At 28.9% G+C, this 12500-nt stretch overlaps 5 protein-coding genes across 5 annotated transcripts; all 5 read right to left on the bottom strand.

The window, feature by feature from the left end:
- Window positions 1-33: 33 nt before the first annotated feature.
- Window positions 34-789, bottom strand: LOC130663216 (speckle-type POZ protein-like B). Its single transcript, XM_057462336.1, has one exon. It carries the CDS (start codon window positions 787-789, stop codon window positions 34-36), a length of 756 nt encoding a protein of 251 aa, XP_057318319.1.
- Window positions 790-1553: 764 nt separating this feature from the next.
- LOC130663131 (speckle-type POZ protein-like) lies at window positions 1554-3345 on the bottom strand. The gene is made up of 2 exons (XM_057462222.1): window positions 2118-3345; window positions 1554-2039 (listed from the first exon to the last, which is right to left on the bottom strand). The coding sequence occupies exon 1, from the start codon at window positions 3173-3175 to the stop codon at window positions 2126-2128; it is 1050 nt and encodes a 349-aa protein (XP_057318205.1). The 5' UTR covers window positions 3176-3345; the 3' UTR covers window positions 1554-2039; window positions 2118-2125.
- A 1258-nt stretch (window positions 3346-4603) lies between these two features.
- LOC130663133 (speckle-type POZ protein-like) lies at window positions 4604-6150 on the bottom strand. Its single transcript, XM_057462225.1, has 3 exons — window positions 6031-6150; window positions 5395-5833; window positions 4604-5296 (listed from the first exon to the last, which is right to left on the bottom strand). Exons 2-3 carry the CDS (start codon window positions 5412-5414, stop codon window positions 4726-4728), a joined length of 591 nt encoding a protein of 196 aa, XP_057318208.1. The 5' UTR covers window positions 5415-5833; window positions 6031-6150; the 3' UTR covers window positions 4604-4725.
- A 934-nt stretch (window positions 6151-7084) lies between these two features.
- Window positions 7085-9600, bottom strand: LOC130663128 (speckle-type POZ protein-like). Its single transcript, XM_057462219.1, has 2 exons — window positions 8127-9600; window positions 7085-8045 (listed from the first exon to the last, which is right to left on the bottom strand). The coding sequence occupies exons 1-2, from the start codon at window positions 9186-9188 to the stop codon at window positions 7914-7916; spliced, it is 1194 nt and encodes a 397-aa protein (XP_057318202.1). The 5' UTR covers window positions 9189-9600; the 3' UTR covers window positions 7085-7913.
- Window positions 9601-10088: 488 nt separating this feature from the next.
- On the bottom strand, window positions 10089-12175 carry LOC130663130 (speckle-type POZ protein-like). Its single transcript, XM_057462221.1, has 2 exons — window positions 10741-12175; window positions 10089-10659 (listed from the first exon to the last, which is right to left on the bottom strand). Exons 1-2 carry the CDS (start codon window positions 11791-11793, stop codon window positions 10528-10530), a joined length of 1185 nt encoding a protein of 394 aa, XP_057318204.1. The 5' UTR covers window positions 11794-12175; the 3' UTR covers window positions 10089-10527.
- Between the last annotated feature and the right edge of the window lie 325 nt (window positions 12176-12500).

The following is a 12500-nucleotide window of genomic DNA, read 5'->3' as shown; positions in this document are numbered from 1 at the left end:
AACGGCATTTTCAACATTTACGTTCTTACGGAATTATTCTTCGCATAACTTTTTAAGAGCTGGTAACTGATGTTTATCTGCCACTTCGTATAAACGTCCAGCCAATTCATCAACATTAGTCACATTGTTCGTGTAAATAAATTCTAATAGTTTCTCACATATATCATAATTTATATCAGGGATATTTACTTCATTATTACCGTTGTTTTTCTGGTGAGATGTCAACATTTCACGAAATACATTACTTTGATTCATTAGTAAAGTTTTGTGGGCTGGAATTTTCTTATTTCCCACAATTAGAATAGCATCACTGCCTTCTTTACTATCAAAAAGATCTTTCAAATCATCGAAAGTTTGTTTCGATTCTCCTAATCGAAGTTCAGTGGTAGGAAGACTAGTGTAAGAATGTACAATAAGTTCAGTAAGTTTAAGGGATATCGTTAATGTATCATCAGGTAAATATTTATCTCTTTCTTTATATAGTTCACCCACTTTTAGCTCTCGAAGCTTAAATTCTTCACAATTCTTGAAATTGTGATATGTAATTGAGTCCCATATAAATTGTCTGTTTTTTTCATCATCAATAACACATATCGAATATTTGGCTTTTATATTTTGATCACTACCACAATATGTCAGAGTTATTGATAACGTTCGGTCATATATATAATCAGACACTTTTTGAATGTTTATTTTTAAATGCCATGAACTATTACCAGGTTCATTACTAGTTGGAAATACTGGTGATTTGATTATAGTGTCACCTGCACGATACGTGGAAGAATTCATTATAAAACAAAACCGATTTATTTTCCATTCATATATGGTTTTTGATTCTTCAACCGTAGAATTAATTTTTACCATTTGAAAATCTTCCATTATATCAAATAATGCTAATGTTGATTAAAAAAAAATAAATTCTTTTTTTGAATCTATAATATAAAACGTATTATAATGTAGTGTGCAAAAGTATAACAATAAGACTGCTACCTTACCAGTGTATCTCGCTCAAACAAATTAATGGATGTGTGCTTATTTGATATCGACATATTATGAATTGACAATTTTAAGGGCGACTTGTCGGTAAATTGATACTGCGTAATTTGAAAGTAAGATATAAACACAGAAAAAAATAAAAACGAATATAAATAAGAAATTTTTTTGAAAATATACTGATTAATGATAAATGGGAATGAGATAATATATGAATCTTAAATAGAAAAATTAATTAATTAATTAGAATAATGAATCTAAAAAATGCGCGTACTGATCATATGTTCCTGAAGTTTACAGACAATTGTTGTGGTCCCAGTAAGAGAATGAATCGCAGCAATCGCCCCCACTACCGAACATTTATAAACTGCGAATACGTTAAGAAAAGTGGGAGATTTAGTTTATAGAACATCCAGAGTGGGAGTAGCGATGACAATAACAATTTTCGGATTTATTTTCAACAAATCAATTACTAAAAAATAAAAAATAAAAATATGTGCATGCAGGAAGTTAAAAAAAACTATAGGCGCAATTTTTTCTAATATTTTTTTTTTATAATTTTTAGTTATCGATTTGATGAAACTTTACACTTCATTGAATGTTTGTAAATAATAAAATTTGGATTTATTTATGCGAACGTATGTAAATCAATTGATATTTATGTAATATGAGGTACAGTTCTTGTTTTCTTTCACATCCATCATAAGCAAAAATAAAAATATCAAGGAACTTGTTTTTTATTCAAATTTATCCGTAGTTTGGATTTGTTTTTTATGTATGCGTATTAATTAAATTTGATGGAAAATTAAGAATACAAAATAATCATTTTTTTAATAGAATACTCTTTTATGAGCATAAACTAACAGACGTTAATGATTGTATAGGTATAGTTGATATCATCATTTTTAATTGTATTATAAAAATAAGAGTAATTATAAAAAAGTGAAAACAAGATTTAAATTAACGTCATAACTGAATATAGCTGATGATACGATGTTTACTAATGTCCAGTTTATGTTGTGGTATTGAATTACCCAGATGTTGATCTGAAATGAAAGGATTCAAAAATTCATTTTTAAATTTATGACTATATTTGATTAAAGTTTTAAAAAATTTTAATGTACCTGTTTTTCTATTTAATACTGCAAATTTTCGTTATTATAGTCATTAATAATTCTGTATTAGTTTTTTCCAAGGCTTTAAATTCGGGGGTTTCGATAATTTTCTTGGAATTGATTGCGATGAAATCAAGGATATACTTAAAAAATTCTTCACCAGCATTATGACGGTCAAGTAAAACGAGATATTGAACGGCATTTTCAACTTTTACGTTCTTATAAAGTAATTCTTCGCATACCTTTTTAAGAGCTGGTATCTGATATTTATCTGCCGGTTCGTATAAACGTTCAAAAAATTGATCAAAATCAGTCACATTGTCCGTATAAATAAATTCTAACAGCTTCTCACAAGTATCAGGATCCATATCAGGGATATTTACTTCATTTTCTCGGTTCTCTTTCAGCTTATGTTTAAACATTGCAGAAAATACAGGGCTTCGACTCACGAGCAAAGTTTTGTGCGCTGGAATTTTCTTATCTCCCACAATTAGAACAACATCACTGCCTTCTTTACTATCAAAAAGATGTTTCAAATCGTCGACAATTTGTTTCGATTCTCCTAATCGAAGTTTAGTGGTGGGTTGACTAGTGTTAGAACGTACAATAAATTCAGTAAGTTCAAGGGATATCGTTAATGTATCATCAGGTAAATATTTATTTATTTCTTTATATAGTTCATACATTTTTATAGGCGGCAGAATATTATATCCTACATTATTGTCGAAAATATAATTTCCCTTTCGTTCAAATTGTTTGTTTTTTTCATTGTCAATAATCCACATGGAATAATTGGCTCTTAATGATTGATGAGAACCACAATATGTCAGAGCTATCGAAAAACAATTTGCAGGACTCTCTGAATCCGAATGAAGATTTATTTCTAAACACCACGAACTATCACCAGGTTTATTATTAGTTGAAAAATCTGGTGATCGAATTGTACTGTTCTTTTTCGCATTCATGGAAAATCGCATCATCGATCGAAATTGATCTATTTTCCATTCATAAATAACTTTCCGTTCTTCAATTATAGAATGAGTTTTTACAGTTTGAAAATCTTCCATTGCATCAAATAATTCCGATACAAATAAAAACAATTCAATTCTTTATTTAAATCTACGATAAAAAACGTATTGACTGTCAACGTACCAGTATATTGCGCACAAAGAATAATGAAATTAACGAATGCTTGCTTCTTTCATCTCGATACGTTATAAAGTGGTCCCAGTAAGAGAATACACCTCGGAAATTGCCCCCACTACCGAACATTTATGAACTGCGCATGCGCACAGAAAAGTGGGAGAACATTTAGCCCATAAAACATCTAGAGTGGGAGTAAAAACAGACGACACCCGAGGTGCATTCTCTTGGTGGGATGACAATAACTTGATAGTTTCAATGGCCACCTGCTGTCAAATTCATACTACCCTAATAGCTAGAGTTCTTAGAGAATTGGTGTACATGAGTTGCAAACAACTTGATGATAAGTTGTCGACAGCTTTTGGCTTTTGCAACTGTTGACTACAAGTCTCTCAGAAAGTTGGCGGCAATCTACTGCCGCAATTTGTCGACAGCTTGCTGAGAAAATTAAAGGCAACTTTCCGTCAACTAATGGAATGGCCAACTTTGTCGAAAAAAGTTGCCATCAACTTATGGAAATGCCAACTTGGCTATCAGGATTATTTTTGAGTTACGGACCCGAATAGCCAGTTGAGCTCAATCAACAGTCAAATTAAAGCAGATATTCCACGTATACGTGAGATTAAAAATTAAAGTAGAAAAAATTGACTTCGATGATAACTCTCTGGATGATCAACATTTCGACTCAAAAATTAAAATGAAGTATTTGACATCTCAATGATGTCTAGTAACATAAAAAATTTAATTTCAACTTTTCGCTCTTCCGCACATAAAATTATATGTAAACTTAATGTAAAACAGCAGCTTTGAAACTCTGGTTTCCCTGTACAGAATAAATTATTTTTTTATTTAAAAATGCATGTTATAAATAAGTAAATATTATTTCCTGACGCTAAAAGGTTATCAGTTTGATATAATTATATACTTTATTAAGTGTTTGTAATCAATGAAATTTGAATCTGTTAATGGTAACGTATGTAAATCAATTAACATTTGTTGCATGAGGTTCTTGTTTTCTTTAAAATGTATCATATAAGCAAGAATAACAATAACAAAAAATTCGATCTTTCTTGAATTTATCAATAGTTATAATTTATTTTTAATATATAAGTATCGATTGAAAAATTAACAACACAAATTAATGTTTTTTTTTTTTTACAGTATTCTATATAAAGCGTATTCGCTTTTATGAGCAGGAACTAGCAGATATTAATTATTACATTGGAATAATTGATACAATCATATTATTATAGTAAATATTATTATTAAAATGAGAATAATTATAAAAAAGTAAAAATAAGATTTTAATTAAGGTCAAATTTATGGATAATAACTGACAGTAATAAATTTAAAAACATCCAGTATATGTTGTGGTATTGGATTACCCAGAAATAAAAGAATTCAAAAATTCATTTTTAAATTTATGACTTTATTTGATTAAAGTTTTAAAAAATTTAAATGTGTACTTGTTTTTTTATTTGCTACTGCAAATTTTCGTTACTATAGTCATTAATAATTCTGTATTAGTTTTTTCCAAGGCTTTAAATTCTGGGGTTTCGATAATTTTCTTGGAATTGATTGCGATGAAATCAAGTATATAGTTAAAAAATTCTTCACCAGCATTATGACGGTCAAGTAAAACGAGATATTGAACGGCATTTTCAACATTTACGTTCTTATAAAGTAATTCTTCGCATACCTTTTTAAGAGCTGGTATCTGATATTTATCTGCCGGTTCGTATAAACGTTCAAAAAATTGATCAAAATCAGTCACATTGTCCGTATAAATAAATTCTAACAGTTTCTCACAAATATCAGGATCCATATCAGGAATGTCTACTTCATTTTCTTGGTTTTCTTTCAGCTTATGTTTAAACATTGCAGAAAATACAGGGCTTCGACTCACCAGCAAAGTTTTGTGAGCTGGAATTTTCTTATCTCCCACAATTAGAACAACATCACTGCCTTCTTTACTATGAAAAAGATCTTTTAAATCGTCGACAATTTGTTTCGATTCTCCTAATCGAAGTTTAGTGATGGGTTGACTAGTGTTAGAACGAACAATAAGTTCGATAAGTTCAAGGGATACCGTTAATGTGTCATCAGGTACATATTTATTTTTTTCTTTATGTAGTTCACTTACTTCAACGACATTGTGAGCATTACAGTCTCGACGAATTTCGAAAGTTTGATATGCCTGTTCTCCACGTATAAATTGTCAGTTTTTTTCACTATCAATAATACATATTGAATATTTGGCTTTTATTTTTTGATGACCACCACAATATGTCAGAGATATGTATAAACAATTGCGACCAAAACCCTCTTGTTGATGAGATATTTTTAAACGCCATGAACTATCACCACGTATATTATTAGTTGAAAAAACTGGTGATTGGATTATACTGTCAGGGCTTGCACAGTTCATGGGAGAACTTGTAATTGAAAGAAACTGATTAATTTTCCATTCGTAAATGATTTTTCGTTCTTCAATCGTTGATTGATTTTTTATAATTTTTATATCTTCCATTGCATGGAATGTTTTTGATACGAATAAGAAAAATTAAATTCTTTATTTAGATCTATAATATAAAACGTAGTATAATGCAATGCGTGAAAGTATAGCAAAAGAAACGATCCTGAAGTTAGCACACAATTAAAAATTTCGGATTTTTTTTCAATAAATCAATTATAAAAAAAAAAAAAAAAAAAAATGCACATGTAGAAAATTTAAAAAGCTAAAGGCGCAATTTTTGAAATATTTTTTTTTCTACTTTACCGTTTTTAAAAAATCCAAAAATTAGTAGACGTCGGCTAAGTTGAGAATCATCGAGAGGACTTTTAACGTTGACGTACCAATGTATCTCCCACAAAGAAATGAAAGATTGCGTGATTCTTTTATCTTAAAATATTATGACTTTGATTGTTTAAATGGCGACTTGACGGCCGGCAAACTCATACTACGTAATTCAAAAGTAAGATATTAAAACTAGATAAACAAAACGCAAGTAAATAAGAAATTGTTTTTAAAATTTAGTGATCAATGAATAACAAATATTTTAAAAATCATAATTTCGATAAATGAGATGTAAACATTTAAAATTAGATTATGCTATGATTTATTCAGTAATGGGGATAAGTGATTTAAACGCAAGAGTCACGGATATCGACACAAAGGATATCAATTTCAAATTCACGGTATTATTGTGACTATATCCAATGTGCATGCGAAGTAATAAGTAGTGCTGTCTGTTGACAAATATTAACTTTCCGCGGTTGCTTTTTAAAAAGAAAGAACTACCCTCACTGAATTCAATTATTTTTTTTATCTTGAAATAAATAAATGTCATAAATAAGTGGATACTAATTATTCTAAAGTTAGCAGACAACCGATAATTTTCGAATTTTTTTTATAACAATTTAATTAAAACAAAATTTTGAAGTATTGTTTTTTTTTAATCGTTTTTAAAAAAATCAAAAAATTTTAGTAGTCGGCTAATTTCAGTATCATAGATTTTATTCCATTAGGCGAAACGATTATCAATTTGACCAATTTATATACTGTATTGAGTGTTTGTAAATAATAAAATTTGAATCTTTTAATGATAACGGATATAAATCAATTGATATTTATGTAACACGAGGATCAGTTCTTGTTTTTTTTTCACGTCCATCATAAGCAAAAATGAAAATATCAAAGAACTTGTTCTCTATTCAAATTCAACTGTAGTAATGATTTATTTTTTATGGATGAGTATTTATTGAAAAATTAAGCATACAAAATAATCATTTTTTTTTATAGAATAATCTTTTTTGAGCATGAACTAGCAGAGATAATATTAAGTGCACTGATATAATTGATATAATAATTATTGTAAATTATTAATAGAATGAAAGTAATGATAAAAAAAAAGTAGAAAGATTTAAATTAAGTCATTGATGATGACGTCAAGTACGCATAAAAAATTTATTTCAACTTTTCGCTCTTCCGCACATAAAATTAAATGTAAACTTAATGTAAAACAGAAACTTTAATTTTACGTCCAATTTATGTTATTCAAAGTACAAGAGAGCTACAAAGTAACTGCGATTTTTTTACATATATTGTATGTGATCGAGATGTTAAAAGTTTCGTTTCAATCTCGGAGCTAGGACTCAGTTTTCCTTGGGCAGAATCAAATTATTTTTTTATTTAAAAATGCACATCATAAATAACTGAATATTATTTCATGAGGCTAAATGGTTATCAGTTTGATACAATTATATACTTTATTAAGTGTTTGTAATCAATGAGTTTTTAAATAAAAATCAAAAAATTTTAGTAGTCGGCTAATTTCAGTATTATAGATTTCATTCCATAATAAAATTTGAATCTTTTAATGATAACGGATGTAAATCAATAGATATTTATGTAACACGAGGATCAGTTCTTGTTTTTTTTTCACATCCATCATAAGCAAAAATGAAAATATCAAAGAACTTGTTCTCTATTCAAACTCAACTGTAGTGATGATTTATTTTTTATGGATGAGTATTTATTGAAAAATTAAGAATACAAAATAATCCTTTTTTTTTATAGAACAATCTTTTTTGAGCATGATCTAGCAAAGATAATATTAAGTGCATTGATATAATTGATATAATAATTATTGTAAATTATTATTAGAATGAAAGTAATGATGAAAAGAAAGTAGAAAGATTTAAATTAAGTCCAAAGTTAAGGATTAGAACTGATAATAATAAGATTAAAAACATCCATTTTATGTTGCAGTATTGATTTTCCAAGATGTTGATCTGGAATAAAAAAATTAATAATTATTTTTTAAATTATAATTTGATTACACATCTCGAAAACTCTAAGAAATTTAGACGAACCTTTCTATTTTTTCGAAGATTGCAAATTTTTGTTGTTACAGTTAACAATAATGCTGGATTAGTGTTTAGTAATGCTTTATATTCTTCAGTTTCGGTAATTATCTTTGAATTGATTGCAATGAAATCTGCTATATAATTCAAGAAGTCTTCGTTAGCATTATGACGGTTAAGTAAAACAAGATATTGAACGGCATTTTCAACATTTACGTTCTTACGGAATGATTCTTCGCATAACTTTTTAAGAGCTGGTAACTGATATTTATCTGCCACTTCGTATAAACGTCCAGCAACTTCATCAACATTAGTCACATTGTTCGTGTAAATAAATTCTAATAGTTTTTCACATAAATCAGAATTCATATCAGGGATATTTACTTCATCATTTTTGTTGTTTTTCTGGTGGCATGTTAACATTTTACGAAATACATTACTTCGATTCATTAGTAAAGTTTTGTGGGCTGGAATTTTCTTATCACCAACAACTAAAACAGCATCACTGCCTTCTTTACTATGAAAAAGAGCTACCAAATCCTCAACAATTTCTTTCGATTTTATTAGTCGAAGTTTAGTGATGGGTGGAATAGTGTTAGAACGTACAATAAATTCAGTAAGTTCAAGGGATACCGTTAATGTATCACCAGGTACTAATTTATCTGTGTTTTTAAATAGTTCACTTAGTTGAACAGACGGCTGAATAGCATATCCAACACTTTTGTCGAAAGTATAATTTCCTTTTTGTTCACATTGTTTGTTTTTTTCACTATCAATAATACATATCGAATATTTGGCTCTCAAGTTTTGAGGACCACCATAATATGTCAAAGTTATTGAAAACATTTCCTGATAACTCAAACAAGAATTATTATGAAGATTAGTTTGTAAATACCACGTACTATCACCAGGTTTATTATTAGTTGAAAAATCTGGTGATTGGATTGTGCTGTAGTTTTTCGTGTGTATGGAAAATTGCATCATTGAAAAAAATTGATCTATTTTCCATTCGTACATAACTGTCCGTTCTTCAATCATAGAATGAGTTTTTACAAGTTGAAAATCTTCCATTGCACCAAATAATTTCGATACAAATAAAAAAAAATTCAATTCTTTGTTTAAATCTACGCTAAAAAGCGTATTGACTGTCAATGTACCAGTGTATTGCGCACAAAGAATAAAGAAATTAACGAATGCGTGCTTCTTTTATCTCGATACGTTATAACTTGATAGTTTTAATGGCCACCTGCCGGCAAATTCATACTACCCTGATAGCCAGAATTTCTAATCAGAAAGTTGGTCTACATGAGTTGCGATCAACTTGATGACAAATTGTCGACAGCTTTTAGCTTTTGAATTGTTGACTACAAGTTTCCCAGAAAGTTGGCGAGAATCTACTACTGTAACCTGTCGACAACTTGCTGAGAAAATTGAAGGCAACTTTCCGTCAACTAATAGAATGGCCGACTTTTGCCACCAACTTTCTCAGAAAAAGTTGCCATCAACTTATGGAAATGCCAATTTGGCTAGCAGGGTTATTTTTGAGTCACGTACCCAAATAGCCAGTTGAGCCAATCAACAGTCAAATTAAAGCAGATATTCCACGTATACGTGAGATTAAAAATTAAGATAACTCTCTAAATGATCAACATTTCAATTCAAAAATTAAAATGAAACATTTAACATCTCAATGACGTCAAGTACGCATAAAAAATTTATTTCAACTTTTCGCTCTTCCGCACATAAAATTAAATGTAAACTTAATGTAAAACAGAAACTTTAATTGTACGTAAAATTTATGTTATTCAAAGTACAAGAGAGCGACAAAGTAACTGCGATTTTTTTACATATATTGTATGTGATCGAGATGTTAAAAGTTTCGTTTCAATCTTGGAGCTAGGACTCAGTTTTCCTTGGGCAGAATCAAATTATTTTTTTATTTAAAAATGCATATCATAAATAACTGAATATTATTTCATGAGGCTAAATGGTTATCAGTTTGATACAATTATATACTTTATTAAGTGTTTGTAATCAATGAGTTTTTAAATAAAAATCAAAAAATTTTAGTAGTCGGCTAATTTCAGTATTATAGATTTCATTCCATAATAAAATTTGAATCTTTTAATGATAACGGATGTAAATCAATAGATATTTATGTAACACGAGGATCAGTTCTTGTTTTTTTTTCACATCCATCATAAGCAAAAATGAAAATATCAAAGAACTTGTTCTCTATTCAAACTCAACTGTAGTGATGATTTATTTTTTATGGATGAGTATTTATTGAAAAATTAAGAATACAAAATAATCCTTTTTTTTTATAGAACAATCTTTTTTGAGCATGATCTAGCAAAGATAATATTAAGTGCATTGATATAATTGATATAATAATTATTGTAAATTATTATTAGAATGAAAGTAATGATGAAAAGAAAGTAGAAAGATTTAAATTAAGTCCAAAGTTAAGGATTAGAACTGATAATAATAAGATTAAAAACATCCATTTTATGTTGCAGTATTGATTTTCCAAGATGTTGATCTGGAATAAAAAAATTAATAATTATTTTTTAAATTATAATTTGATTACACATCTCGAAAACTCTAAGAAATTTAGACGAACCTTTCTATTTTTTCGAAGATTGCAAATTTTTGTTGTTACAGTTAACAATAATGCTGGATTAGTGTTTAGTAATGCTTTATATTCTTCAGTTTCGGTAATTATCTTTGAATTGATTGCAATGAAATCTGCTATATAATTCAAGAAGTCTTCGTTAGCATTATGACGGTTAAGTAAAACAAGATATTGAACGGCATTTTCAACATTTACGTTCTTACGGAATGATTCTTCGCATAACTTTTTAAGAGCTGGTAACTGATATTTATCTGCCACTTCGTATAAACGTCCAGCAACTTCATCAACATTAGTCACATTGTTCGTGTAAATAAATTCTAATAGTTTTTCACATAAATCAGAATTCATATCAAGAATTTTTACTTCATTTTTGTTGTTTTTCTGGTGGCATAACATTTCACGAAATACATTACTTTGATTCATTAGTAAAGTTTTGTGAGCTGGAATTTTTTTATCACCCACAACTAAAACAACATCATTGTCGTCTTTACTATGAAAAAGAGCTGCCAAATCGTCAACAATTTCTTTCGATTTTATTAATCGAAGTTTAGTGATGGGTGGAATAGTGTGAAAACGTACAATAAATTCAGTAAGTTCAAAGGATACGGTTAATGTATCACTAGGTACTAATTTATTTGTATCTTTAAATAGTTCCCCCACCTTAACAGACGGCAGGATATTATACCCTACATTTTTCTCGAAAATGTCACTTCCTTCTTGTTCACATTGTTTGTTTTTTTCACTATCAATAATACATATCGAATATTTGGCTCTTAAGTTTTGCGGACCACCATGATATATCAAAGTTATTGAAAACCATTGCTCATAACTGTCATTATTCTTACTAAGATTCATTTGTAAACACCACGAACTATCACCATGTTTATTATTAGTAGAAAAATCTGGTGATCGGATTGTGCTGTTGTATTTCTTGTTCGTGGAAAATCGCATCATTGAAAAAAATTGAGTTATTTTCCATTCATATATACCTTTCCGTTCTTCAATTATAGAATTTGTTTTTACAATTCGAAAATCTTCCATTGCATCAGATAATTTCAATACAAGTAAAAAAAATTCAACTCGTTATTTACATCTACAATATAAAACGTACCACTGTACTTTGCACAAAGAAATGAACGTATGCGTTTTTTATCTCAATATGTTATAATGGCTACTTGCCGGAAATTCATACTACGTAACCCAAAAGTAACCCTGATAGCCAAGATGACTGCAAAAGTTGTCATTCCCACACGTTGATGGCAACTTTTTCTGAGAATATTGATGGCAAAATTTGGCCGTTCCATTAGTTGACGGAAAGTTGCCTTTAATTTTCGCAGCAAGTTGTCGACAAGCTGCGGCAGTAGATTGTCACTAACTTTCTGGGAAATTTGTAATCATCAGTTACGAAAGCTGAAAGTTATTGACAATTTGTCATCAAGTTGATCGCAACTCATGGACATCAACTTTCTGATCAGAAACTCTGGTTATCAGGGAAGATATAAATACTAGAAAAATAAAATGCAAATAAATAAGAAATTGTTTTTAAAATATTTCGATCAATGGATAATAATTTTGAAATAATAATTTCACAAGAGATGTGAACATTTAAAATTAGATTATGCTATGATATATTTGTATAGCGGAATAATTAATTCTAACATGAGAGTCGCGGCTATCAACACACAAAATATCAATTTCGAATTCTCGGTATTACTGCAACTGTTTATAATATGTACGCAAAGTAATTA

This window comes from Microplitis mediator, chromosome 2 (assembly GCF_029852145.1).
Source record: "Microplitis mediator isolate UGA2020A chromosome 2, iyMicMedi2.1, whole genome shotgun sequence".
NCBI classification, from domain to species: domain Eukaryota; kingdom Metazoa; phylum Arthropoda; class Insecta; order Hymenoptera; family Braconidae; genus Microplitis; species Microplitis mediator.
This window is presented reverse-complemented; position numbering and strand designations above follow the sequence as displayed.

Excerpts from the sequence above, each read along its gene's own strand:
- LOC130663130 (XM_057462221.1), bottom strand. The coding sequence starts at position 11,793 with ATGGAAGATTTTCGAATTGTAAAAACAAATTCTATAATTGAAGAACGG. Across the intron at positions 10,660-10,740 it reads ATCTTCGAAAAAATAGAAAG|ATCAACATCTTGGAAAATCA; the intron begins GTTCGTCTAAAT and ends TTTTTATTCCAG.
- LOC130663128 (XM_057462219.1), bottom strand. The coding sequence starts at position 9,188 with ATGGAAGATTTTCAACTTGTAAAAACTCATTCTATGATTGAAGAACGG. Across the intron at positions 8,046-8,126 it reads ATCTTCGAAAAAATAGAAAG|ATCAACATCTTGGAAAATCA; the intron begins GTTCGTCTAAAT and ends TTTTTATTCCAG.
- LOC130663131 (XM_057462222.1), bottom strand. The coding sequence starts at position 3,175 with ATGGAAGATTTTCAAACTGTAAAAACTCATTCTATAATTGAAGAACGG.
- LOC130663216 (XM_057462336.1), bottom strand. The coding sequence starts at position 789 with ATGAATTCTTCCACGTATCGTGCAGGTGACACTATAATCAAATCACCA.
- LOC130663133 (XM_057462225.1), bottom strand. The coding sequence starts at position 5,414 with ATGCTCACAATGTCGTTGAA. Across the intron at positions 5,297-5,394 it reads ATGCTCACAATGTCGTTGAA|TCAACCCATCACTAAACTTC; the intron begins GTAAGTGAACTA and ends TTCTAACACTAG.